At 43.9% G+C, this 24,494-nt stretch overlaps 1 protein-coding gene across 23 annotated transcripts in view; it reads right to left on the bottom strand.

Moving 5' to 3' along the window:
• Window positions 1-24,494, bottom strand: part of ZMIZ1 (zinc finger MIZ-type containing 1) — a 640,668-nt gene that overhangs the window by 228,831 nt on the left and 387,343 nt on the right. For all 23 annotated transcript variants that reach the window (XM_053309119.1, XM_053309136.1, XM_053309123.1 and 20 more), the window contains one exon: window positions 7,457-7,570. In XM_053309119.1, coding sequence (XP_053165094.1) covers window positions 7,457-7,570 — 114 coding nt within the window. The remainder of the gene's footprint in view (window positions 1-7,456; window positions 7,571-24,494) is intronic.

Here is a 24,494-nt window from a genome sequence, read left to right as displayed (position 1 = left end):
TGTGCATAACTGTCTACAACAGTGTTTCTCAACGTTTTTGGAGTCAAGGACTGGTATATTATTCATGCGCAGTTTCCTGGACCAGCAGTTAGTAAAGGGCTCACCTCCCCTCACCCTCCCTTCCAGGCACCTCCCAAAAAATAATTTCAGGCAGTTCTCCAGAGCTCATTTCCATGCAGCCCTCTCTGCTGGATAATGTTAATTCAAGGAAGTGAAATGAATTTTATCCAGCAGCAAGGGCTGCCTGGAAATGAGCTCTGGAGAGCTCCCGCTCGTCCCCGTCAGCCCAAAATTGGTTTTTTGGGGGGTGATTTTTATTAGATGCTTCATGGACCAGTACCCAATGCCTCATGGAGTGGCACCGGTCCACGGACTGGTGGTTAAGAAACACTGGTCTACAATATACCACAGAGTCCTAACAAGAACCTATTCCAATTTTATTTTTAGGAGGGCAATGGAGGGAATAATAACCCTCTATTAACAATCCTGTCCTTTCCACAAATTAGTATTATCACAGCCTAATTATTTCTGAGATGCCAAATGCTGGTTTTTAATTGATGGTCTCCTTGTGTTCATCAACAGCAGCAGCAAACTATTCAGGCACAAAGTCAATTTTGCAGCAGGTACCTTGCAAAAATGATTAGGCCCAACTTTGCTTTTGGCAACTGATGTAACCTGTCCTAAGAACCTCATTCCAAGGTTTCATTCATGTTTTTAATTACATTTTAAAAATTGCATCTTTGATAAACTGAAACATAATTTTTAGTAATTTAGTTGTAACTATCTCATGATTATTCACATTATTAATAATTTTAATGTAATATAACCTATCCTCCAGTTGTCTTTCACCCTGCACTCTTAGGAAAAGGAAATCCATCCAGGTACTTTGTCAAAAAAGAAGGGGGAGAGATAAAGGAGGAGGAGGAAGAAGAGGGCTACAAGGAATGCATATAGGCTCTTCTCTACCCCCCAGACTTGATACCCTTGGACACTCCACAAGCTAGAACAGGTTACTCACCTATAACTTTGGTTCTTCTAGTGGTCATCTGTACCTCTACACAAATGGGCTATGCACCTGCGCAGAGACCTCGTCGGAATCTAACAAGCACAATTCTCCTGCTTTGGGCAGAAACCCCACCCCAAGCTGCTATATGCGGCTGTGCCACTCCTCATCCCCTCAGTCATAGAGTCCAGATTTGGTGACTATGGGAGGGCATGTAGAAGTACAGATGACCACTAGAAAAACCAAAGTTACAGGTGAGTAACCTGTTGTTTTTCAATGTGGTCTCTGCCTTCAACACAAATGGATGCATAACAAGCTAGCACCCAAGGAGGAGGGAAGAACAGAAGCAAATATAATTTGCCAGAATTTTTTATTGCAGAAACAAGTACATCAACTGAAACTTCTGCCAAACACAGCATCATTCCATGCCCTGGTACCAATTGCATAATGATGGATAAATGAATGGGGCAAAGCCCAAGTAGCTGCCTGACATATAGCGTCCAACGGGACCGCCTGATCAAAGGCCACAGAGGCCACCACAGACAAACGAACAAGGAAAGAGATTTCCTCCAGTCAGCAGACCTCTGAACGTAGAAGGATAAAGCCCTTCGAACGTCCAAATGGTGTAACCTTCTTTCCGCATCCAATGAAGGATTGGGAAAAAACACGGGCAAAGTGAGTGAGGACGAACGGTGAAACATGGACACCACTTTTGGCAGGAAATGGACATCCAGCCTGAGTACGACCTTGTCCTTATGGAACTGAAGGTAAGGTTGGTCAACCCTCAGGGCCCTCAACTCACTGACCCTCCTGGTGGAGGTCACGGCCACCAAAAAGGTGATCTTCCAGGTCAGAAGACAAGGATCAATTGAAGCCAAGGGCTCAAATGCAGCAGGCCAGTCAATACCACTGACAGGTCCAAGGTCGGTGACATGACAGGATCATCTGGGAACATATGAGTCAAACCTTTCAGAAAATGTTTTACCACCAAATCTTTAAACTATGAAGCCTGGCCAGTGGGGGAATGTGCCACAATGGCAGCCAAATACACCTTAAGGGATGAAAGCTTTAAACCAGATTCCTTAAGAGACAACAGATAATTACAAATATCTTGGATGAATTAAACGCATCAAAGTTATTCAGTACAGCGAAGGAACAGAAACGAGTCCACTTGTGATCATTTGATTTCCATGTGGACTGCTTTCTGGCAGCAACCAGAAGTTCCCTAAGTCTCAATGGGAAGTCGGCAGGACCTTCCATACTGTCAGATGGAGGGACCGAACATCTGGGTGAAGCTGTCATGCCCTCAGTCTCAGATAGCGAGGAGGAAAGGGAAGCTGACAGTCTTTTAGCCGATGCAGGGGTGCCTGAGAGGCAGAGCCCAGCTGTCAGTTCCCAAGAGATGGCTGAGGAGGGTCCGGCTGGTGTTTCAGAGCAGGCACAGCTGTCTGGGGCAGCAGAGACAGCGACGGACAGACTAGAGGATGAGCTATGCGGGCAACTCACACTGACTCCACAGCAACGGCGTGTCACAAGGCGAAGAGCACAGCTGGAAACTATCAGGAGGAGTAAACGCCTCTTGCAGAGGGCTGATAAGCCTTGAATCCCTGACAGCTGAGAGTTATCAGCTTGGACTATAAAGCACGTCAGCAGTTTTCTGTTAGCTGCTGGAAGACAACATTTGTCAACCCTCGTGTCAACAGCTTTCAGCCCGAGCCTGATATAGAGAACTATTCCGAGCCGTGTTTCGTTTCTGCAGCCCAGTTTGTATTGTGGACTATCTTCCTGGACTTCCCTTTTAGGTGGCCAGATTGCTGACAGAAGCACCCATCCCTTCAACTGTGAAAGCAGTTCCAGCAGGGCAGTCAGGCATTTCCAATCCACCGCCAAGCACCTTGGGACTGGAAACCAAGGCCTCCTGGGCCACCACGGGGCTATCAGGATTGCCCTGGCCCGATCCACCCTCAGTTTGCGCAAGACCTTCAGAATGAGGAGAAACAGGCGAAACACATACAGAAGGGGGCCCATCCAAGATAGGACAAAGGCATTGCCCAGAGAGCCCTCCCCCTCCCCTGGAGCAATAGAGGGCACATTGCACATTGTCCCAGAAAGCAAATAGGTCCAGCAATGGGACTCTCCAGTTTACAAATATGTCCCCGAGAACACCTTGGTGTAAAGCCCACTCGTGGGAGACCGTCAATCTGTTCAGAGTGTCCACTTGGACATTCAGTGCACCCTGTATATGAACTGCCTGTGGTGATGCCGCATGTGCTATGCACCAATGCCAAAGCTCCAGAGCCAGAAACAGGACGTGCTGCCTTGTCCATTGACATAGGCTTTTGTAGTTGTATTGTCTGTTTGTATTATCACTGAATGACCCCCACATTGTATTATCACATGTGCCCCCCAACTGAGCTCCAATGTGTCTGTTGTGACCACCCATCAGGCTTGAGGGGCCTGAAAGGGAGTACCGACACTCAAGAGCTGAAACTCCATCCACCACTCCGCCCTCACCCGTACCCACCGAGGTGGCCGGATCAAACACATCAAACATAGATGGCCCGGATTCCGAAGGGGATCAAACACGTCTAAAAACCACCTCTGAATGATGTGCATTCGAAGACACGCTTGAGGTAGCACGTACGTACTTGCTGCCATGTGACCCAGCAGGTGCTGTGTGGAGCACATAGTCGGTGGGCCACCGGCTAGGAAAGCAGCTGCCAGCCTCTGGAGAGTAACTATATGGCCCATCAGAAGGAAGACCTTTTGCAAGGTCATGTTCAATATCAGTCCAATGAACTGAATTTGACCGGTGGGTTCCAACTGAGATTTTTTGAAGTTTGTTTGGAAACCCAGCTCCTGCAGGATACCTACCACAATCTCGAGGGTGTCCAGGACCGCACCCCTGTTGCTTGCCAAGATGAGCCAATCGTCTACATACTGCAGCACCTGCAAACCTTGCTCCTGCAGAAATGCCACCACTGGGGTCAGACATTTCGTACAGACCTTCGGTGCGGTCGTGAAGCTGAATGGTAAGGCCTTGAATTGATAGGAGAGCCCCCGATCTGAAACCACAGGAAGCGTTGATGCTGAGGGAGTATTGAAATGTGATAGCACACATCTTTTAAATCCAAGGAAACCATCCACATGTTCTTTTCCTGGATGATGATGATGGTCAGTACCGACAGCATTCAGAACTTTTTGTAGACCAAATGTTTGTTTGGGCCCTGAGGTCTAGTATAGGGCGCTGACTGCCATGTGGCTTTGGCACAATAAAGTACCGGGAATAGAACCCGGGGCTGTTGGGGTTGGTGACTTTCTCGATCACATCCTTTTCCAGGAGAGCAACAACCTCTTGATCCATCTCTTGGGTGCAAGGAGTCACCAGAATCTCAGACACCAGCCGAGTCCCACAAAACTCCAGGGCATAACCCAAACATATAATTGTGAGGACCCACTGGTCTGTAGTCACTTTGTCCAAGCTTGCTGAGAATGGGGACAGGCGAGTCCTGAAGCGCCCTGAATTATTGCTTCTTCTGGGAGATATTCGGGTGCTGTTTCTGAAAGACCGGCTTACTGTGCTGGCCACCCGACTTGGATCTTTGTTGGAATTTTTTGCCATGAAAGGACTGTTCCAAAGGTGACTGTTGCTGGGAAGAGGCCTTCTGTGTCTCATAAGGCGACCACCTGGCAGTTTTCTGAGGTTTGGTAGTTGGTGAAGCATACAACATAGAATGTGCTGTGCTCCTCAACTTCTGAACTTTCTGGAGTGTGTCATCAATCTGTTCTGAAAAGAGACTAGAGACCTCAAAGGGCAGGTCCTCTACCCTAGCACAAGCCTCATAGTTAAGTGCAGACGAGCACATTCAAGCGTGTCGTCTGAGCGCCACAGATGTGGCCATCACCTTGGCCGCAAATTTCACTGAATGTCGGGCCGAATAAAGTTCCTGTTTTCCCATCTGAATGGCCTCGCAGAAAAATGCTTTTGCCTGATCCCTCTTGTCTTGTGCGAGGAGACCCAGGAAACAACCCACCTTCTCCCACAAAAATTGGTTATATTGGCCATTATAAGCCTGATAATTGGTCACCCTCAAGTGGAGGGCTGAGGCCGAATACAGCCTCCTCCCGATGGAATCCAATTTTCTGCCTTCCTTGTCACTTAGTGCAGACTGGCTGTGACCCCTGGTCCTTTGCAAGGAAGCCTCCACAACAATCAAATTCTGGGTGGGATGATTTTTCAAAAAGGCCATATCATCCTGCAGTTGAACCCTGTAGAAGTTCTCTAAATGCCTGTTAGGCTGAAAAAGCGTTGTTGGCTTTTTCCAGTGAGCTTGCATGACATTCAGCAATGCCGGATTCAGGGGCAGAGGTGCCAGTACCTTGGCTTCTGAGTCGATAAGGCTGAACAAAGGGTCCAGTTCTCTCTTTTGCCGGTTACCAAGGCTCATGCCCAAGGCCGATGCCATTCAGGCCACATAAGCGGAGTACAGTTTGAGGTCCTCTGACAGGGAGACAGGCTTAGAGTCAGACTGTATGTCGAGTGGAGACGAGCCCAGGGAAACTACTTCAGAATCCTAGGAGCTAGCATTGCTTTCATATTCGGGCTCAGGGGGGAGCCAGAGGGTCTTGTGTCATGGGCATTGAACCCAAAGGGGAGCCTGGTTTGCTACCTGGGTTGTCCAGTATCGAAGTGGAATGTTCTGCCTGCAATCTTTGGACAGGCACAGTAGCCTGGTGCATCACTGGAACCGAATGTTGCGGTTCGCAATGCTCATTACGATCCCTCGGGGAGCATTACAATGAGAGGGAACACAGCCTCCCTTCAGAGCATGATGGGGGTTCACGCCAACCATCAGCATTACGGATTTCCAATACATGGGACCTTCCAAGTAACGAGACCCATAACGGGACTGAGCATAGTCCGAGTAGTCAGACTGATAGTCCACTTGGTATCGATCGCACAATCCAGAGTTCCGGTGCCACACGCCATAAGAAGGCTCAGCGTCCACCAAGGGTGAGTGATATTCCGGTGTTGGGTATAAATCTTGATACGATTGATCATGACGGTCCCAGGACTGATCTACTCTGTAAGTTGAGGAGCGTTCTTCCAAGTCCCAAAGGGTTTCACAGTCCCTAAGAGCGATACCCTCTTGGTGCCTTTGAGGGTGCGACCACCGTCTAGGCAGCAACGATGTGTCTTCTGCTGGCTTGGTTGGAGAATAAGCTTCCTCCTCCAATGAAGCACACCCCAGTTCATCTATCACCACTGAATGTTCTCTACTCCATCTAGCCCAATCATGGGCTAAGTCCACTGACTCCGCAGCCACGGATGAGCTAGGTCTCGTGGACACTAACGACTTCTGTGCTGGACGATCTGAGGCCACTTTAGTCTTTTTGGTCTCAGGGGCCTTTGACGTAATAACTTCCTCTGTTTTCTTCTTCTTGGATATAGGAGGGAGGTGTTGACCTGCTGGCAAATGACGATGCAGCTTCTTCCTTTTTATCTTCGGTACCAATCCCGAGGTATTCAGGGAGGACTTTGGTACCCCAGGCTCCTGATGCTGAGGGAGGACCTCCAAGTGGACCGGCTCACTCGAAGCTGTCAAAGGCCGAGAGGCAGAGGATGCCAAAACTGGTAATGGGGTCGGGTTTTCGGCCTCTACAGGAGCGGAAATCATGCACTCCAATTGTACGGTTGAAGCCATTTTTACGGACTGCTTCAATGATAGGGCTTCCGAGGAACAGAGAGTCAGATCCCACAGGACTGTGTGCAGGCGAGAAGCCCTATTTTTGCAAACCTGCTTCGTGAACTTCTGGCAGTGAAGATAGGTCTCAAGAACGTGGGATTCTCCCAAGTACAAGAGACACTCGGCATGAGTATCGAAGGAAGGGATCTTAGATCCGCAGTGGATACATTTTTTAAAGTTCGTCATACCTGGCATAAACGCCGAAGCTGGCCGGCCACCACACTCCATCCCAGCTGGGATTGGAGCTCCAAGGAAGGGGAAAACCCGCAAAAAAAAAAAAAAAAAAAATTCCCCCCCAAAAATCACTACTACATGAAAGATTTAAAGAAACAAAGGAAGAAAAACTAAGAAACAGGGAGAAAAAACAAGAGGATATCTTGATCCTACTCAGACTCCACAATGTTCAACGAAGCGCGGATGAAGAAAGACTGAGGGGATGAGGAGTGGCGCAGCCGCATATAGCGGCTGGGGGTGGAGTTCCTGCCCAAAGCAAGAGAATTGAGCTTGTTAGGTTCCAACGAGGTCTCTGCGCAGGCTCATAGCCCATTTGTGTAGAAGACACAAATAGTGTCTAGTTGGTGAAGCATACAATAGTTGGTGAAGCATACAACATAGAATGTGCTGTGCTCAATTGTGTAGAGACCACATCAAAAAAGCAGTAACATAAAATTCCAGCAGAAAAAATACCACATAAGAGTTGACGTACCGTCAAACAGCCCATCAGACTCTGTTCAAAGGGCCTCTGGAATGCTCTTGGATCACCACACCAATCCAAGAGTTCTGTAGCTGCATTGTGGAAGTTGGCAGGATTCTGTAAGTGCTGCAAGAGAGGAAATGAAAAATAAGTAAGTAAATGCATTATTTACTGCTGGTTATTATCTTTAAAGCCCTGAACAGCTTAGGTCCAGGTTATCTAAGAGAGCACCTTCTTCTGCACGATCCCCACCGCACATTAAGGTCATCTGAGGAGGTCCGTCTCCAGTTACCACTGGTACATCTGGTGGCGACTCAGAGGTGGGCCTTCTCTGTAGCTGCTCCTGAGCTGTGGAATGCACTCCTTGCAGAAATCCGTAATATGAATTCATTATTGGCCTTATGGAGAGCCCTCAAAACCTATCTGTTTGACCTGGCTTTCCAGGGTTTTTTAATTGTTGTAATTGTTTTTAACTTGTAACCAGGTTTTCCGGGGTTTTAACCTGTTTTGAATTTTTAACTGTTCATTGTTTTATGATGTTTTATAGTCTATTTTTAACTGTGAATTGATTTTAATTGTTTCGTTCTTTAATGTAAACCGCCCTGAGCCATTTCTGGCAGGGCAGTATAGAAATGCAACAAACAAACAAATAAAAATTATTATTATCTATATATTTAATTCTTTAAGGCATACCTGTGGCTAATCCCATGCATGGCAGCTCTCATAAGAGTTCATGAGCAAAAGCACCTAATTGGGCAGTTGTCACGCCCTCGCTCTCAGATAGCGAGGAGGAAGGGGATGCTGACAGCCCTTCAGCCGATGCAGGGGTGCCTGATGGGCAGAGACCAGCTGTGGGTTCCCAAGAGATGGCTTTGGCAAGTCCAGCTGATGTCTCAGAGCAGGCACAGCAGTCTGAGGCAGCAGAGACAGGGACTGACGAACCGGGGGATGAGCTGTGCAGGCAACCCCCACTGACTCCACAGCAGAGACGGGTCACAAGGTGGCAAGCACATCTGGAATCCATCAGGAGAAGTAAGTGGCTCTTGCAGAGGGCTGATAAGCCTTGAATCCTTGCCAGCTGAGAGTTATCAGCTTGGACTATAAAGCACATCTACAGCTTGCAGTTAGCCACTGGAAGACAACGTACGTCATCCCTAGTTGAGCCAGAGAGAGAGACATTTCCGAGCTGTGTTTCGCTTCTGCAACCCAGACTGGTCTTTTGTGAACTATCATCCTAGACTTCCCTACCGGGTGGCCAGATTCCTGACAGTAGTGAGAATTCCATATGCAGGTAGGGAGGAGGAGCCTGTGAGAGCAGAAGCACCATGGTGATTGGGCAGTGGGGATTTCATATGTATATAGGAAGGAGGAGCCTGTGATGGTTAAGGTCAGTTGGAATGCAACTGTTACTGGTCAGAAGATATTCTTGATTGTAGAGGAGAGGAATATATGGGGGGGGGAGGATAGTGGGCAGGAGTATGCAAAGAGAGGGGTCGTATGGGGGGAAAGAGCCCCTTCAGGAGAAGGAGGCTGCTCTTGTGTGAATTAGATGAGGAAACAATATGAACAAGATCTGTTAACTCAGGGAGAGAGAGAGAGAGAGAGAGAGAGAGAGAGAGAGAGAAGAGAGGGGAAGACAGAGGAGGAAAGCGAGTGGTGGAGAGAGAAAGGGAGGGGAATAGAGAAAGAAGGAAGGGCGAGGGATGGGCCCGAGCCTGTCAGCGGCCTGAGGGGAATGAGCAGCCATGGTGGTAGCAGCAAGGAAGGGCCCAGTCAACCACTACTGCTGTTTGAGGCTACCGAGTCAATCACTACTGCTGTTTGGGCCATTGGTGGAGGGAGACAGGCATGCAAGGGACGAGCCCGGGCCTGTCAGCGGCCTGAGGGGAACGAGTGGTCATGGTGGTGGTGACAGTGAGGAAGGGCCCAGTCAGCTGCTGCTGCTGCTGCTCCTGTGGGGAGGAGCAGGAGTGGGGCTCAGGAGAGAATGAGGAGGTCTCTGCAGCTTGGCCAATAGGCGCCAGCAATGCTGTAGCCACAACCAAGAGGGGTGAGGGGGATGGAAGCAACAGGATGGCGGAGGAGGAGGAGGAGGAGGAGGAGGAGGAAGAGTGCAGCTCAGGTGAGGGCGGAGAGCTCTCTGAGGAGCTGTGACAAGGGGTGAGGGGATCAATCAAGTACTAGCGTGCAGATGCTCTGCATGGGTTAAGCTAGTTCTTAAAAATTATATGCTCTTTTCAATTAACAAAAAAGTTCTCAAAGCAGTTTATGAGGGGAAAGAACAATATTATTTCCCTGTCCCCAAAGAGCTCACAATCTAAAAAGAAATACAAGAGAGATGCCAGCAAGAGCCACTAGAGAGGTTCTGTGCTGTGCTGAATAGGGACAGCTGCTCTCCTCCTGATAAATAAAAGATAACACTCACTTTAGAAGGTGCCCTTTTGCCCAGTTAGCACTGATAGTACACCCAGTACATGTCCTCTAACTACACGTCTATGTTATTATGTACCTTTACAGGTGCAGCTGGCACAGGTTCTATGCAGTATGTAATTTTGTCTCTTGCTGATGTGTACCAAAAGCTGCAACTAATACTGGAATACACTATCCAACTGTAGCTATTTGACCTGGTTGAATTACAGTGTTGTTGCTTTGACAACTGGACCAAATAGCGTTGCTAAACACAGAGACTTGATGTTCTGATAGTGACAATATTTGTGTGCCCTACAGACTGTTGCTAGAATTCTGACAATCCTGCCTTCCTATATCTACTTTGAAGGTCAGGGTTAAGGAATCAAACATAAATAAACCCAAAATATATTTTCCAAATCTCTTTAAGCCTCTTCAGATGTTTAAAAAATAAATATTGTATGCTTACCACTAGCCTATACACTCCTTAGCCAGCATGGTGGACTTTGATCAGTAAGACCTGGGTTTAAGTCTCTGCTCTAAGCTTACTGAGCATGAACCTTGGGCTCATTTCTTCCCACCCCTCAAGTGGTTAAAATTACTAAGAGGATAAAATGAGGAATGACTGCCCTGAGCTTCTTGGAGAAAGGGTAGGATCAGTGATAAAATTATAAATTTTATAAATTTTATAAATAAAATTATAAATAAATTTTATAAATAAAATCCAGAGAGCCAGCATGGTGTAGTGGTTAGAGTGCTGGACTCGGACCCGGGAGACCCGAGTTCAAATCCCCATTCAGCCATGATACTAGCTGGGTGACTCTGGGCCAGTCACTTCTCTCTCAGCCTAACCTACTTCGCAGGGTTGTTGTGAGGAGAAACCTAAGTATGTAGTACAGCACTCTGGGTTCTTTGGAGGAAGAGTGGGATATGAAATGTAAATAACAACAACAACAATAATAATAATTAAACAAACCAGAGGGGGGAATAAGTAAAAGATTAAGCAACAAGAAACACAGAAAAACCTTTGCATTAAAGTATGTTAATGATGTTGCCATAACTGAACAACCCGAAGAGCACAGAAAAAGGATCATACTGCTCTTCCACCCCAGCAGGAAACATTTATCCACTATTATGCCTTGGAGGAAAAAGTGAATTTGTCCCTGCTGGAAACCTGCCGAGTTAATGTGTTCTTTACTAACTTATTCTCTGTGGGACTGACCAAATTGCAGCCATGTTCTAAGGAGTTCAATTTCCACCCTTTTACATTAAAGTACTCTTACCATGAAAATGATCAAGAAATTTAGGGAATGAAAAGAATTTTGCATTTATCACTCTACATAATTTGCTTTTACACCCCTTGAGAAAAGACAACTGCAATGGACATTTATAGTCCACCTACTTTCCTACCAAAGCATTTTCTACAATAGCATTTAGCTCAACAGCCAAAAATCTCTCTCTCTCTCTCTCTCTCTCTCTATATATATATATTTAGTGCTCACACACAAAATGTAAACATATGTTGCAAAGGACAGAAAAATGGCATATATCTGGCACTGTACATAAGGGCGTAGCTTCTTTATAGATAGAAACCAGGTTATCAAGTCATTCTCTCTTCCCAGGGAAACCTGGAAACTCTAGTTCTATGAGGAGTAAAGTAGGGGTCTTTGTTAAGAGAATTTTCAAAATCATCACTAAACTATGATTCCCAAGTTGCTTTGACAGAAGCCACAACTATTAAATTGGTATAAAATTGATACCAGTTTTTTAGTGTAGATGTGTGCTGTAATTTACAGTGCATGTCTTCACTACACTACAGCTTTAGTGTCGGTTGGCTGCATAAAAGACACATCCTCTTCACCAACATCCAATGAGGTATCATATAAAAGAAAAACTCTTTTAGACTGTGCATTAAAATCTCTGTCTCTACACTTCTTAAAACAATTCTACACAAGGAAATTTAATATTCTATACTGCTATAACTAATAGTACTTATTTTACATACAGATGAGCAATATTGTTACTGTTTTATGCTATCATTTTAAAAGGCTGTTTGGAGGAACACAGGAGTGCACATACCAAGGGTAACATAGGAACATAGGAAGCTGCCAAATACTGAGTCAGACCATTGGTCTATCTAGCTCAGTATTGTCTTCACAGACTGGCAGCAGCTTCTCCAAGGTTGCAGGCAGGAATTTCTCTCAGCCCTATCTTGGAGATGCTTCCAGGGAGGGAACTTGGAACCTTCTGCTCTTCCCAGAGCAGCTCCATCCCTTAAGGGGAATCTCTTACAGTGCTCATGCATCAAGTCTCCCATTAATATACAACCAGGGTAGACCCTGCTTAGCTAAGCGACAAGTCATACTTGCTACCACAAGATCAACTCTCCTCCCTAGGACCATAAACTATTAAAAACACTGTGCATCCCCAACACATCCATAAGTCATCTTCTACTATCAAGAGCCCAAGTCATCATCTTCCATTTACAACATATTTTTAAAAAGAGAAAACTCTATTTTCTTTTTTTTTTGCATTTTAAAATTTTTACTGATTTTTACAATACCTTAACAATCAAGTTATACTTAATTAAGTAAATATTGACTTCCCGCTTACCAGTCTGCACTGTTCTTGTTAACTATACATATAAGCCATTGCTATAATAATACAAAACATATATACACCATCTTACAATTCGATTTTACCCTACCCAACCTGCTGTAATTACTAAATTTCAAACCCTGCTGATAGGTCCATGTTAGAAAAATAGTTCTTTAAGTACAGCAAGAAAAGTTCCCTATCTTATTTGAAACATTCCAAGTTTTCATCCCTTATAAGTGTTGTAAGTTTTGCCATCTCCGCATATTCCAAAATTTTTATCAACCAGTCTTCTTTTGAAGGCATTTTATTGTCTTTCCATTTCTGCGCGTATACTATTCTAGCCGCCGTGGATATTTTCTATATCTAGTAAGTGGCGCAGCAGGGAAATGATTGACTAACAAGCAGAAGGTTGCCAGTTTAAATCCCCGCTGGTACTATATCGGGCAGCAGCGATATAAAAAGATGCTGAAAAGCATCATCTCATACTACGGGGGAGGAGGCAATGGTAAATCTCTCCTGTATTCTATCAAAGAAAGCCACAGGGCTTTGTGGGCGCCAGGAGTCGAAACTGACTTGACAGCACACTTTGCTTTAGTAGGGCTAGCAAAGTGGTGAGAAGTGAGAGCTGTGATTTGAAAAGTCCATGGTTTGAATCTGACCTTAGTCATAAATTATCTAGGTGGCCTAAAGAAAGTCACTGTTCTTTCAGTCTCTGCCTACCTTAAAGCAATGTTGTAAGGATTACTGTAATACTATAAATGAAGTGCTTTAGCCCTCAATATATGTCATTAAATGAAAATGGTTACTGCTATCATGGGGTATTTATTTATCACTTATATCCACATATCTGCTCTACTGATCCTTCTCTGTTCTGTGTTTCTTATGTGTTGTGCCTTGTACGGAAGCACATACTTTTTTGCCAAAGGCAGAGGGGGGCACAGAACAGGTTTTCTTTCCGCAAAGGATAATGGTGAGGTAGGGGTGAGATGACATAACATCCTGGAAACAAAAAAGTCACCAAAGGGTTGTCTTGCAAAAATGCTGCAAAAAAAGAACGTGAGATGGGGCCATCAAAATGACATCAAGGACATCAGAACAGATGTAAATGAACTTTGAATGAACCCTGAGTGACATTTGCAAACATGTCCAGGCATGTCTTGTATGAAGGAATTAGTCCATTTATGATTATAACAATGGAGCAGGGGTAATTTTGCATCTAAATCAGAAAAACCCATTCACGTCTGGGATGCAAAGTTTTCCAGGCACATTTTAAATGTGAAGGAGGGAATTGTCTCCTTCTGAGTCCCATTCGCTGCTGCTGATCCCACATGGCGGCGGCAGTAAATGGGACCTGGAGGGAGATGGTTCCCTCCTTCACAAGGGCCCAAATGGTGGACTGGGGAGGCAGAGGAGAGGGGCAATGGAGAAAGGCTACGGGGGTGGGGGGAGCAGCACAGCAGCCACAGAGGAAGTGAGAAGCAGCTAGGGCTCGCTGTGCTGGAGGCTTGGGGGGTGTTCCTTGGAGGGAACAGTGCTTCCTATAAGTAAATGAGCCCCTGGAGGCGCAGTGGTAAAACTGCCGCCCTGTAACCAGAAGGTTACAAGTTGGATCCTGACCAGGGGCTCAAGGTTGACTCAGCCTTCCATCCTTCCGAGGTCGGTAAAATGAGTACCCAGAATGTTGGGGGGCAATATGCTAAATCATTGTAAACCGCTTAGAGAGCTTCCAGCTATAGAGCGGTATATAAATGTAAGTGCTATTGCTATTGCTAAATACGGAATCCAGGGGGACTAGCATCCAAATATTTCAATATAGAATAGATTTTAAATGTGAGCTGTTGATTAAATCAGCTTCATTTTAGAGCCATCCCACAGTAAATCCATGTAGAATGCTCCCAGTTCTAGCTTAGCTACACATGAAAAGCTGTATATAACGTCTACTTGTTATTAGAGCTTTTCTGGAGTTTGTGGGATTTTTTCCCGTGTAGCAAGTGAAAAAACACTATGTAGCAGTGTTTTTTAACTGTTTGTGCACATCCTGAACAATGTTGTGTAGTTTACACCTGTAGATTTGTGTAGATTACACTTGTAGGAAAGTTCAATAAATTAAATATATCTAATAGTGCTTTTTATTAATGTGCTTGCAAAAGAGAAATAAAACAACATTTTGAAATGTGTAAAATTTCAACTTGCAACATTATTAATTTTATAGAACTAATTACCACATACGGTAAATTTGAAACACAGTAAATATGAACCTAAGAAAGATCTTCTTCTTCTCTTGGGCATTATGTTGTTTTGGAATTATTTATTTGATTATTGAGTATTAAAAATTTGTTGAGAACAACAGATACCAAAAATAAAAGTTAAACCTTTCTCCCAGATCGTCAGGAAGTATGATATTCAGAAATTATTCTTTAAAAATTACAGGAAAATATTTTAAAACTTTTCCTTGAGCATATTCCAGTGTAAAATGGAATATTTTTAATGAAAGGCGGTATATAAATTTAACAATAAAAACCAAATAAAAAGGTAATGCATTCCACTAATGTCAATGACAGGATGGAGTATGCAAAATTTGATATCTGTAAGTCATCAGGAAGTATATAACTTTATTTTGCACAAACCAACCAACCAAATCTTCAAAATATATAATAGATGTGGAGCCTAAACCAGTTACTGTTGCTAGGAGGAGTGGCCTGGACTGGGCTGGTGAGGCTACTCTTGGAGGGAGGGGGAAAAAGGGACGGTTGGGACAGCTGGAGTTCAGTTGGAGTTTTTCTTGAAGTTGCCTGAGGATGGGCAACGAGAACTGGTGAACTGAAGGGAGGAAGAAATCCTGAAAGGGGAAAAGGCTGCTGAAGTAACTAGAAGGAAAGCTCAGAAAAGTGCTCAAGGGGGAGACATAATTCCCAGGGCAACACTAGAAGAAGCTTTGTGAGGTGAAAGCCTGATGCCCGGCTGATACAGTGTCAGTATAAGAAGCTCAAGTCCAGGTTCCTGCTGTCAGAAAGAAAAGAAGCAATAAACCAAGTTGTTCAACTACGGCTAGAGAGTTATAAGGAGGTAATGTTGAATAAGAGAGAACAATTGGCAGTTTGCTTATAACGAGGGGAGTGACTGGATTCTCCTAGTTGAAGCCACAACCATAACCATCTAACAGAAAGGCACCTGCAACACCATTTATATTATATTACATTATTCATCAGCTAAGGGAAAAGGAAAGGAAAATTATATTCTGCCTTGTTGAAATAAAATTTATACCTTTTTGACTTTTCAAAGAGGAGCAACATTTTCTGTAGTTCTATCTCATGCCCAAAGGCTAAACCAGCCACTGAGGAAGGAAGTTATTGTATTTTTAAAAATATAACATCAAGTGATGATTGTTTAGGTGGCAGCAAGAACCAGGTGAATCCTTAATAGTTCCCAACATACACATTTCTAAACCGAGTTGCAGAGAACCTGCACTTTCTCCTTCTACATGTGCAGTCCAGTGTGTGGAAAAGCGATGTGAAATGTGAGTGTATCAAATACACCCACTGGCTAATGCCTGGGACATCATAAGAGCAGTGGTGTACCTAGGTCAGTACATGGGCTTCTCTCCAGTTGGCACACCTGTGCAGTTTGAGTATGGAGAGCACTGCATGCCATGTCGTCACATGATGTTCTCCATACTCTTTTTTTTTTACACTTTATTTTTATTAGTTTTCTACATTAGAATGTGACTTCTCGTTCATCTTTAAACATAGTTATACTACAACATCCATATTTGCTCTCATGTAAATATTTTCTTCATATTTATATATCTGGTTATTATGTCCTAATCCTTGTTTTCATCACCATAGTCATCTATTAGTTTCATTACTATAACAAATTCCCCAACTGTTATTTTTACATTTCAACCCGTTAATAAATCCAAATTCACATTGTTTTTTATATACCGCAAAAAGGGTTTCCAATCTTCTACGAAGTTTTCTATATGACCAGAGGCGTAACTAGGGAAAACGGCGCCCGGGGCAAGCACTGAAATTGCCCCCCCCCCCAGGCATATCTAGGGAAAATAGCGCCAGAAAATCTGACACCCATCTTTCAGATAACTTTGCTATAATATCAGCTCAAAAATACAAGTCAAGCAACATTTCTGGGGGTGAATTCTTACAAGTGGTTTTTTGTTTTTTTTTAAGCACCACACAAGTTAAAGGCAGGCACTTTCAAAGTCTGAAATCCCAGCTATTTTAGTACAATTAGATCCCACCTTCCCCACCAACAAATACAAAATTAATGTAGCAATACAAGATTCATTGTTCTGCCATCTACTAATGAGCCCCATTTTTTAAAAAATCAATCTGAATTTATACATGGGGTGGGGATGGGGAAGTCACACAGAGGTTGTAGGTGTTTTTTAAATAACCTTTAAATAAACCTTTAACCTTTAAATAATCTGGGCAGCCTTTCCCCCACTATATTGTGTTCGTGTGTGTGCGCGTGCATGTGAATAGATAGATAGATATCACATACACATCATATAAAGTGCTCCTGTTCAGAGCAGGCTGACAGCCCTAAACCAAGCGTGAACTAAGCTCTGGAAAAGTTTCAGCCTGATTCGATGTCTGTTTGTTAATGCAAAAGGAATGGAAATGAATAAATAAACCTCAAACCGGCTAGTTTGGGTTTAGTAGTTTAGCAAGACTAATTGCAGACAATGGAGCTGGAATGACTTTTCCAATTAGCTGCTGGTGGTTTTGTACGAAATCCCCTGCTTTCTCCAAACTTGTAAACTCGAAAAGCAAGGTAGGAAGCGAGGGGATCCAAGAAGAAGGTTACCAATTGCTCACTGCCTGGACACAAAGCCCTTCACCCCTTCCACTTGCACACGGACAGACACTTCAGAGAAAAAAGGGCACGATGCAACAAGCTTGCATGCTTTCCCCTCAGCCTGCCCCAGTGCTCCCAAAGAAGGCACGCTCCCAAATGGGCTGGAAATGCGCGGAGAGGACAAAGAAAGACGGCAGCAGCCCAGCTCCAAGAGGCATGCGTAGGCACCACACTACACATTTCCCCCTTCACCACCAACCCTCACTTAAATCAGACTGGTTCCCAAACTAACAGCACCTAGATTGCAGATAAACATGGGAGTAGCCCCGTCTGCTTTCAGTTTCCTCCCGAGAAGGAAACACACAGGGGATCAGGGCTGCAAACTGGAAAGCGGTTCTTTCCTCACACGGAAAAAAATGGCTTCCAGAAAATTATATATACAGAGGTTTCAATTATAAGGGGGTGGAGGAGGCAAGGTACATTTAAAAATCAAGGCTGTTTGATATTGCCAGAATGCTGTGTGCTTTAAAAATATAAATAAATAAATGGGGTTTGTTTTTTTCCTTACTTCAGATGTAGTCTGAGTCTGATACCGGTTCTTAACCCCCATGCCCCCGCCCCATTTTTTATTTAATAGACAATACTGCATGCAGTTCTTGCTCCTTTGGCAAAGGCAGAGAAGCACGAAGAGTGAAACCAACTGGCAGCCGCTTCTTAAACGCTGCTCCTGCAGTGTCCAGTTTCCTTGCAATGGGGTGGGGGGCTTGACTTCTTGGGCGATAACTCTGCCTTAGCAACAACAACGGACATTTCATTTTCAGAGCAGTTTACTTACTCAGACTGAGTCAGGACACGAACTAACCCCCAGCTCTCTCTCCAACATCCACATGGTCACTGGTTGTGCCGTGACTGGCTGCATACTAAGGAGGGTGGAGCACGAGGCAGAGCTCAGGAGAACCAGCAGCTGCTGGGAGTGGGCGGGGCTGCCAACAGGGAGGAAGGAAAGCTCCGTAGTTTTAACCCTTCCACCGCTGCAATGGACTCTGCTTCCGCTCTCCAGGAGCCCCGCCCGGACAGATCTCGCAACTGGCAAGTCACGCGGCACGTCGGAGGGGGAGGGGAGGGGTTCCCCCCCCCCAATTTTTTTTTCGGGAAAGGGCCAAGGCAGGGGATAGGCGGGGGCAGTTTGTGGCGCCCCCCACCAAGTGGCACCTGGGGCACGTGCCCCACTGCCCCCCCTATCGTTACGCCCCTGTATATGACTATCTCTTACTAATACAGTAAGTTTTGCCATTTCTACATATTCATATGCCTTCATCAGCCATTCTTCTTTTGCTGGAATTTCTGCAGATCTCCATTTCTGAGCAAGAACCATTCTAGCCGCCGCTGTAAGATATAGGAATAAATTTCTATTTTCTTTTGAGATTTCTTCATTAATTATGCCCAACAGAAAGGATTCAGGTCTCATCTTTTTAGGTTCATCATAAATCATGTCCCAGAATCTCTTTACCTCTCTGCAAGACCACCACATGTGATAAAAGGACCCCTCGCTATCTTTACATTTCCAGAGCTTATTAGATACGTTTTATACATTAAAGCTAGTTTCTTAGGTGTTAAATACCACCTGTACATCATTTTTATTAAATTTTCTTTTAAGTTAAAACACGCTGTAAATTTAAGATCTTTCTTCCATAGCTTCTCCCAGGCCTCTGAGTTAATATTATTACCTACATCTTGTGCTCATTTTACCATTGTTGACTTTACCACTTCATCTCCTGTTTCTTCACATAATAACAAATTGTACATTTTGGTAATTAGTTTTATATCACTTTCACATAACTCTATTTCAAATTTTGATCTCTGCTCCTCAAAGCCTATTTTTGAATCTTTTTTAAAAGCCTCATTTAACTGGTAATATTGAAACCAGTTGGTCACTCTATCTTTTAGTTCTTCCTTCTTTTTCAGTTCTCATTATCACACTTATTCAACACTTCATTATATGCCAGTCATCTGGTTTTCATATTCACTTCTTTACACATAACGGCTTCTAGGGGGGATAACCACAGAGGTCCCTGTTGTTTTCTAAGTATTTCTTATTTCTTTACCAAACTATTATCAAACATCTTCTGATGTAATGATTAAGAAAGTCCCTATGTACTTTGGTCTTATCATAAAATAGATACGCATGCCAACCAAATCTTCTATCAAAGCCCTTCAAATCCAAAATTCTTGGGTTTCTTAAAACTATCCATTCTTTCATCCATACCAAACATGCTGCATCAAAATACAATCTTAAATTTGGAAGGGCAAGACCTCCTCTTTCTTTAGCATCAGTTAAGTTTTTAAAATTAATTCTGGGTCTTTTCCCTTGCCAAATAAAGTTAGCGATATCTTTCTGCCAGCATTTAAAACAGGTCAAAGTATTAATTATGGGTATCATTCGGAATAGGAATAACATCTTTGGTAGTACATTCATTTTAATAACAGAAATTCTACCCAGCAGCGATAATTTCATCCTATTCCATCTTTGTAAATTGACTTTCACCTGATCCCAAATAACCCCATAGTTATTTTGAAATAACATTGAGTTTTTGTCAGATAACCAAATACCCAGGTATTTTACCTGCTTTTCAATTTTCAGTTGACTTATTTCATACAACTTGTTTTTGGTTTGCGTATCCATACTTTTCGTCAATACCTTAGTTTTTTGACTATTAATGAAAAACACACCAGTTGACCATAGGAATCTATTTTCTCTAAGTATTTGCCCAACCTTTCAACTGGATCTTCTAAAAAAATAATTACATCATCTGCAAATGCTCTCAACTTATACTCTTGTTTACCAATTTTTAACCCTTGAATCTGATCATCATTTCTGATACTCCTACAAAGAACCTCCAACACTAATATAAAAAGTATAGGTGAAAGTGGGCTTGTCCCTTTATGAATTGAACATTTTTCTGAGAGTTCCCCATTCACTTCAATTTTTGCAAATTGTTCTGAGTATATTACCCCTATCGCTTTATTAAAGTTCTCCCCAAAGTTCATTTCTATCAATACTTTCTGCATAAACTACCAAGAAACATTATCAAATGCCTTTTCGGCGTCCAAAAATATCATGGCAACCGGTTTCTCGTTATGTTTATCATAATATTCCAAGACATTTAACACAGTTCTCCATACTCAATCTGCACAGGTGTACCGGCCAGGGTATGGGGAGCCCATGCGCTGCCATTGCGGACACAATGGGTGGCCTGCTCTGCTCACCCCCTGGCAGTGAAGATAGGAGAAATATTGGCATGGTGGGGCAGCGGCAGCACAGTGGTGGGGCTCTGGCAAGCCCCCCGATCTTTGGAGGGCCTCCAGGAGGCAGGAGGCCATGGACCAGGTTCCCAAGGTCCATGGCTAAATGTACCTCTGCATAAGAGACAACTCCTCCCATACTGGGTTTAAGGAGGGGACAACCCAATTCATCCAGGTTTGGAAATATGCATTTGCTTAAGAATGACCTCGATGTTGTAGAGTGTTATGTGTCTAATGTTTTGTAGTCTTAGATTTGGGCTTGTTTTTCTTCTACTTTTTCTTTTTAATGATGGTTTTTAAAAATGTAATGTCTGATGATTTTAAATAAAATAAAATAAAATAAAAATAGTTTTAAGGGGTTGATTGCTCCCTTGCTGTACTGTAGTGGGGAAGCAAGCACCCTTTAAGTCCCTCTGCCCCAGCTTTGTATAAGAGTTTCACCATGGTGTGTCACTATCTGCTGTGCTGAGCTGGCAGGCAGTGGCGGCGGGGAAGCAAAGATATAGAGGGTTTGGCTAGACCAGAGAACGTGTCAAGCACAAACAGACAAAAAAGGAGGAATAATTCAGGGAAACACAGATCAAGACAAAGGAAAACAAAAGACTTAACCAACAGGTTCAAAGTATATGCAATAAACTATAAGCAGGAGCTGTTGATCAGCCTTCTAATAGCTTATTCGTACTTCTTTTTATAGGGGCTGCTGGAAGGCTGGAACCGAAGCAAGGAAGCTCTAGACCAGGCCTGCACAACTCAAATGACCTGGTGGACCGAAACTACCTGTGACTTGGTTCATGGGGGCCGAGGTCAATTCTTAGGGTGCTGATTATTAGAGTAACACTTAATATCAATCAATCAATCAAATTAAATCAAATTAAAGTGAAATTAATTAAAAATGAATTTAATCAAAATTTAACTTTTGACATTCTAGCAGGCCAAGATTAATTTAAATTAATATGAAATAAGTTGAATTAAAATTCATTTTAATAATATAAATATTATACAATGTAAAAAGTACATAATAAAATGCATTGTTTTTCCTATCCACCTCTGCCAAATCATCACACATAACATGGAACACTTTTAAGGGGGGGAAAATATGAGAAGCTCTTCTCATAATTTTGGAAAAGAAGGGAGAAGTGGAAAGAAAGATGGAAAGGATGGGGCAGGAGGCTTGGCTTGAGAGAGATGCACAGGCAAGGGTACTTGAGCAGTAGGAACGACCATCGCTACAGGCCCTGAGTCGCTATGGGAGCCACCGCCGCCACCGCCTGGGGGAGAGGGAGGCTCACCCCCGCCACCCACAGCCATCCCCCAGCCGTGCAGCAGCAGAAATTTAAAGAAAAATTAACCTTTCCTTGGCCTCCTCTTTGCACACCTGGCAGGCCTTCTTGGCACCTCGCTCACTGCCGCTTTCTCTCCCTGCTGCTGTTTCTCCGCCAGCCTGCTTGTCTGTCCCGCCACCTCCTCTTGCCGGCATGGCCCTTTCGTTGTTGCCTTTCTGGGCTGCTGGCACTGAGAACCCATCCAGCTTGCCGGCAGACAGCTCCACAAGGTTTCCTTTCATGGCTTCTTCCTTCCCTGCGTGGCCTCCGGTGCGGGTCGCTGCCGCCTGCCACCATTTTCTTCCCCCATTTACCCCCGGAAGTAGCTATGGAAGTCTCACCTCTCGCAAGATTTCCAGCCTTCTTGCGAGATTTCCGCAATACATTTAGAAAGAATGGCAGACAAGTCCGAGAAATTATTATGGAGGTTTGGGTCGGGAGGGAGGCGGGTGGGCAGTTGGGGGACAAGCAGAACGGCCCCATGGGCCAAGAAAAAAGGCCTCGTGGGCCGCATGCAGCCCGCGGGCCATATGTTGTGCAGGCCTGCTCTAGACAGAGGCTAGATGAGTTCATATTCAAAGGCAGGGCAAAGCTGAGGAGCTATTACCAACAGACAGAAGATCTGGTGGCATCTGGAGCACAGAGGCTGTGAGCATGTTGTAGGAATGCATTAAAAAAAATCACACAGATATGCACTTCAAGTGACATCAAGAGTCACAGCAAGGATGGGAAGATTCAATAAAGCACAAACACTGAACAGATCTCAAGATACTTAAAAGCCAGATTCAAAAGCACTGGGAACCCATTAAAATATGCACTTTTAAGGATTGAAAGCTGAAAGGCATTTTAGAGGTAGGTGGAGAACCTAATTATATTCTAGACTGAAGCTTGAGACATGCAGCAAGAGACACTTCTCTATGCAGAGAAGACAACATAGATATCATCACATGCCAACATGTTTCAGTTTCCACACAAGAGCAATAACGGTTCACAGTGAAGAGCACTCAGGGTTCAAGTTATCTCATCAAGGCACACAAGAATGACAGCTACAATATGGAAACAAAATAATCGCAACACAGGATCTCTGTTTAGTTTGATTTGCTGCTGGAGAAAAATAAATGCAGAATCTTAATTTAGGATAATGCATATTTGCAGGGAGGGGTGGCAGTATTTTCTTTTTCTTTTAAACTTGTCAAGCTCCAAAGACATCGAGTTAATTTGCCACATTTTAACTGCTCCTCAAAAGGAATGTCATGCAAATAGGGCCCCTTTGAGTAGCAAACTACTTAACTATGCTAAACAAGTTACTGCATTTATTTATGGGATGTCGTGCCAAATTATGAAGCCTGACTCAAGCTGCCTGTTTGTTTTGCCCAGTTACATCTGCTCTGCTTCTTGCTTTAATTGAGCTGCTAAACAGCAACACAAGTAATGATGTGGGTGCTGAATGAGTGCTTTCCACATTTACGTCAATCAAAGGTCGCCTAGGGCCCATTCATATGTTGCTGCAGTTGCAAGCAGACCATATCCCAAGGCTTCTTCCCATGCTGCCATGGTAACCTTTGGGAATCTAGGACCACATGGGTGGGGCCAATCATACCTGGAGATGACCAGGTGGGAAGAAGCCATGTGCTCAGTTCCACGCACATGATTCCATCTTCCAAATGTTACCCTGGCATCATGAGAATATGCCATAGGGAAACAGCTCCCCTGTGGCTGTGGAATTACATAATTCCATAAAGCTAGCCATAGGGAAGGTAACAGCTGTTTAGCTTCAATAAGTTGGAGAAGAATCCTTTTGAGCAACAAGGACGTTTTCCTGAAATTTATTTTATTTATTAATAAAGCACATAAAATTGTGAGTTTTATTTAGAAATAAGAACAGGCCCTGCCTGTAGGCTCAGAGAGATATAACTCAGGAGCAGCATGACTGTGATGACAGAAGAGGAAAGTCAGATGGAAGGGCACTCCAGTGGTAAGAAGCTGCAATGGAAAAGGATGCAGGTGAGGATGCAAGTTGATAATAGGTTTGACTAGGAGATGGGTTGTGGATTGGGGCTTGAGGAAGAACGTATTGAGAGAGACAAAAAAGAGAGAACAGGCCAGAGACATTTGAAAGCAATTACAAGAAGCTTGAAGGGAAGAGAAGAATAAAGAGGAAGCTAGTGCAGAACACAGTATAAAAACCGAAAAGAAAACAGAAAATGTCAGGTGGGCAGCAGCATTTAAGATGGAGTGAAAAGCATTAAAAGTTGAAGCAGGAAGAACAAAATTTATTTTACAATACACATTGTTTCAAAAAGCAAGCATGCTTATTCTCCTGTTCGTTATAAAAATGAAATGTGTATCAATCCACTTGCTCAGGATGCACCTTGCATATTAGGGCTCCATGGACATGGCACCTATTGAGTCCCCACCTCATTTGTCACGACTCCTTACCAACCTTACTTGTGCCACTACCCAAACTGTATCTGGATCAGATCTTGGCCATTTTATCAGAATGAGAAAATGGGAACACCATGATTGCTGAGCAAGAGAGCAAGCTCACTTTCCCCATTCTTCTAAACCTAGAGAAATTGGATAAAGAACTGGAGGACCATAGATAT

Source organism: Hemicordylus capensis, chromosome 3 (genome assembly GCF_027244095.1).
Source record: "Hemicordylus capensis ecotype Gifberg chromosome 3, rHemCap1.1.pri, whole genome shotgun sequence".
Taxonomy (NCBI): domain Eukaryota; kingdom Metazoa; phylum Chordata; class Lepidosauria; order Squamata; family Cordylidae; genus Hemicordylus; species Hemicordylus capensis.
This window is presented reverse-complemented; position numbering and strand designations above follow the sequence as displayed.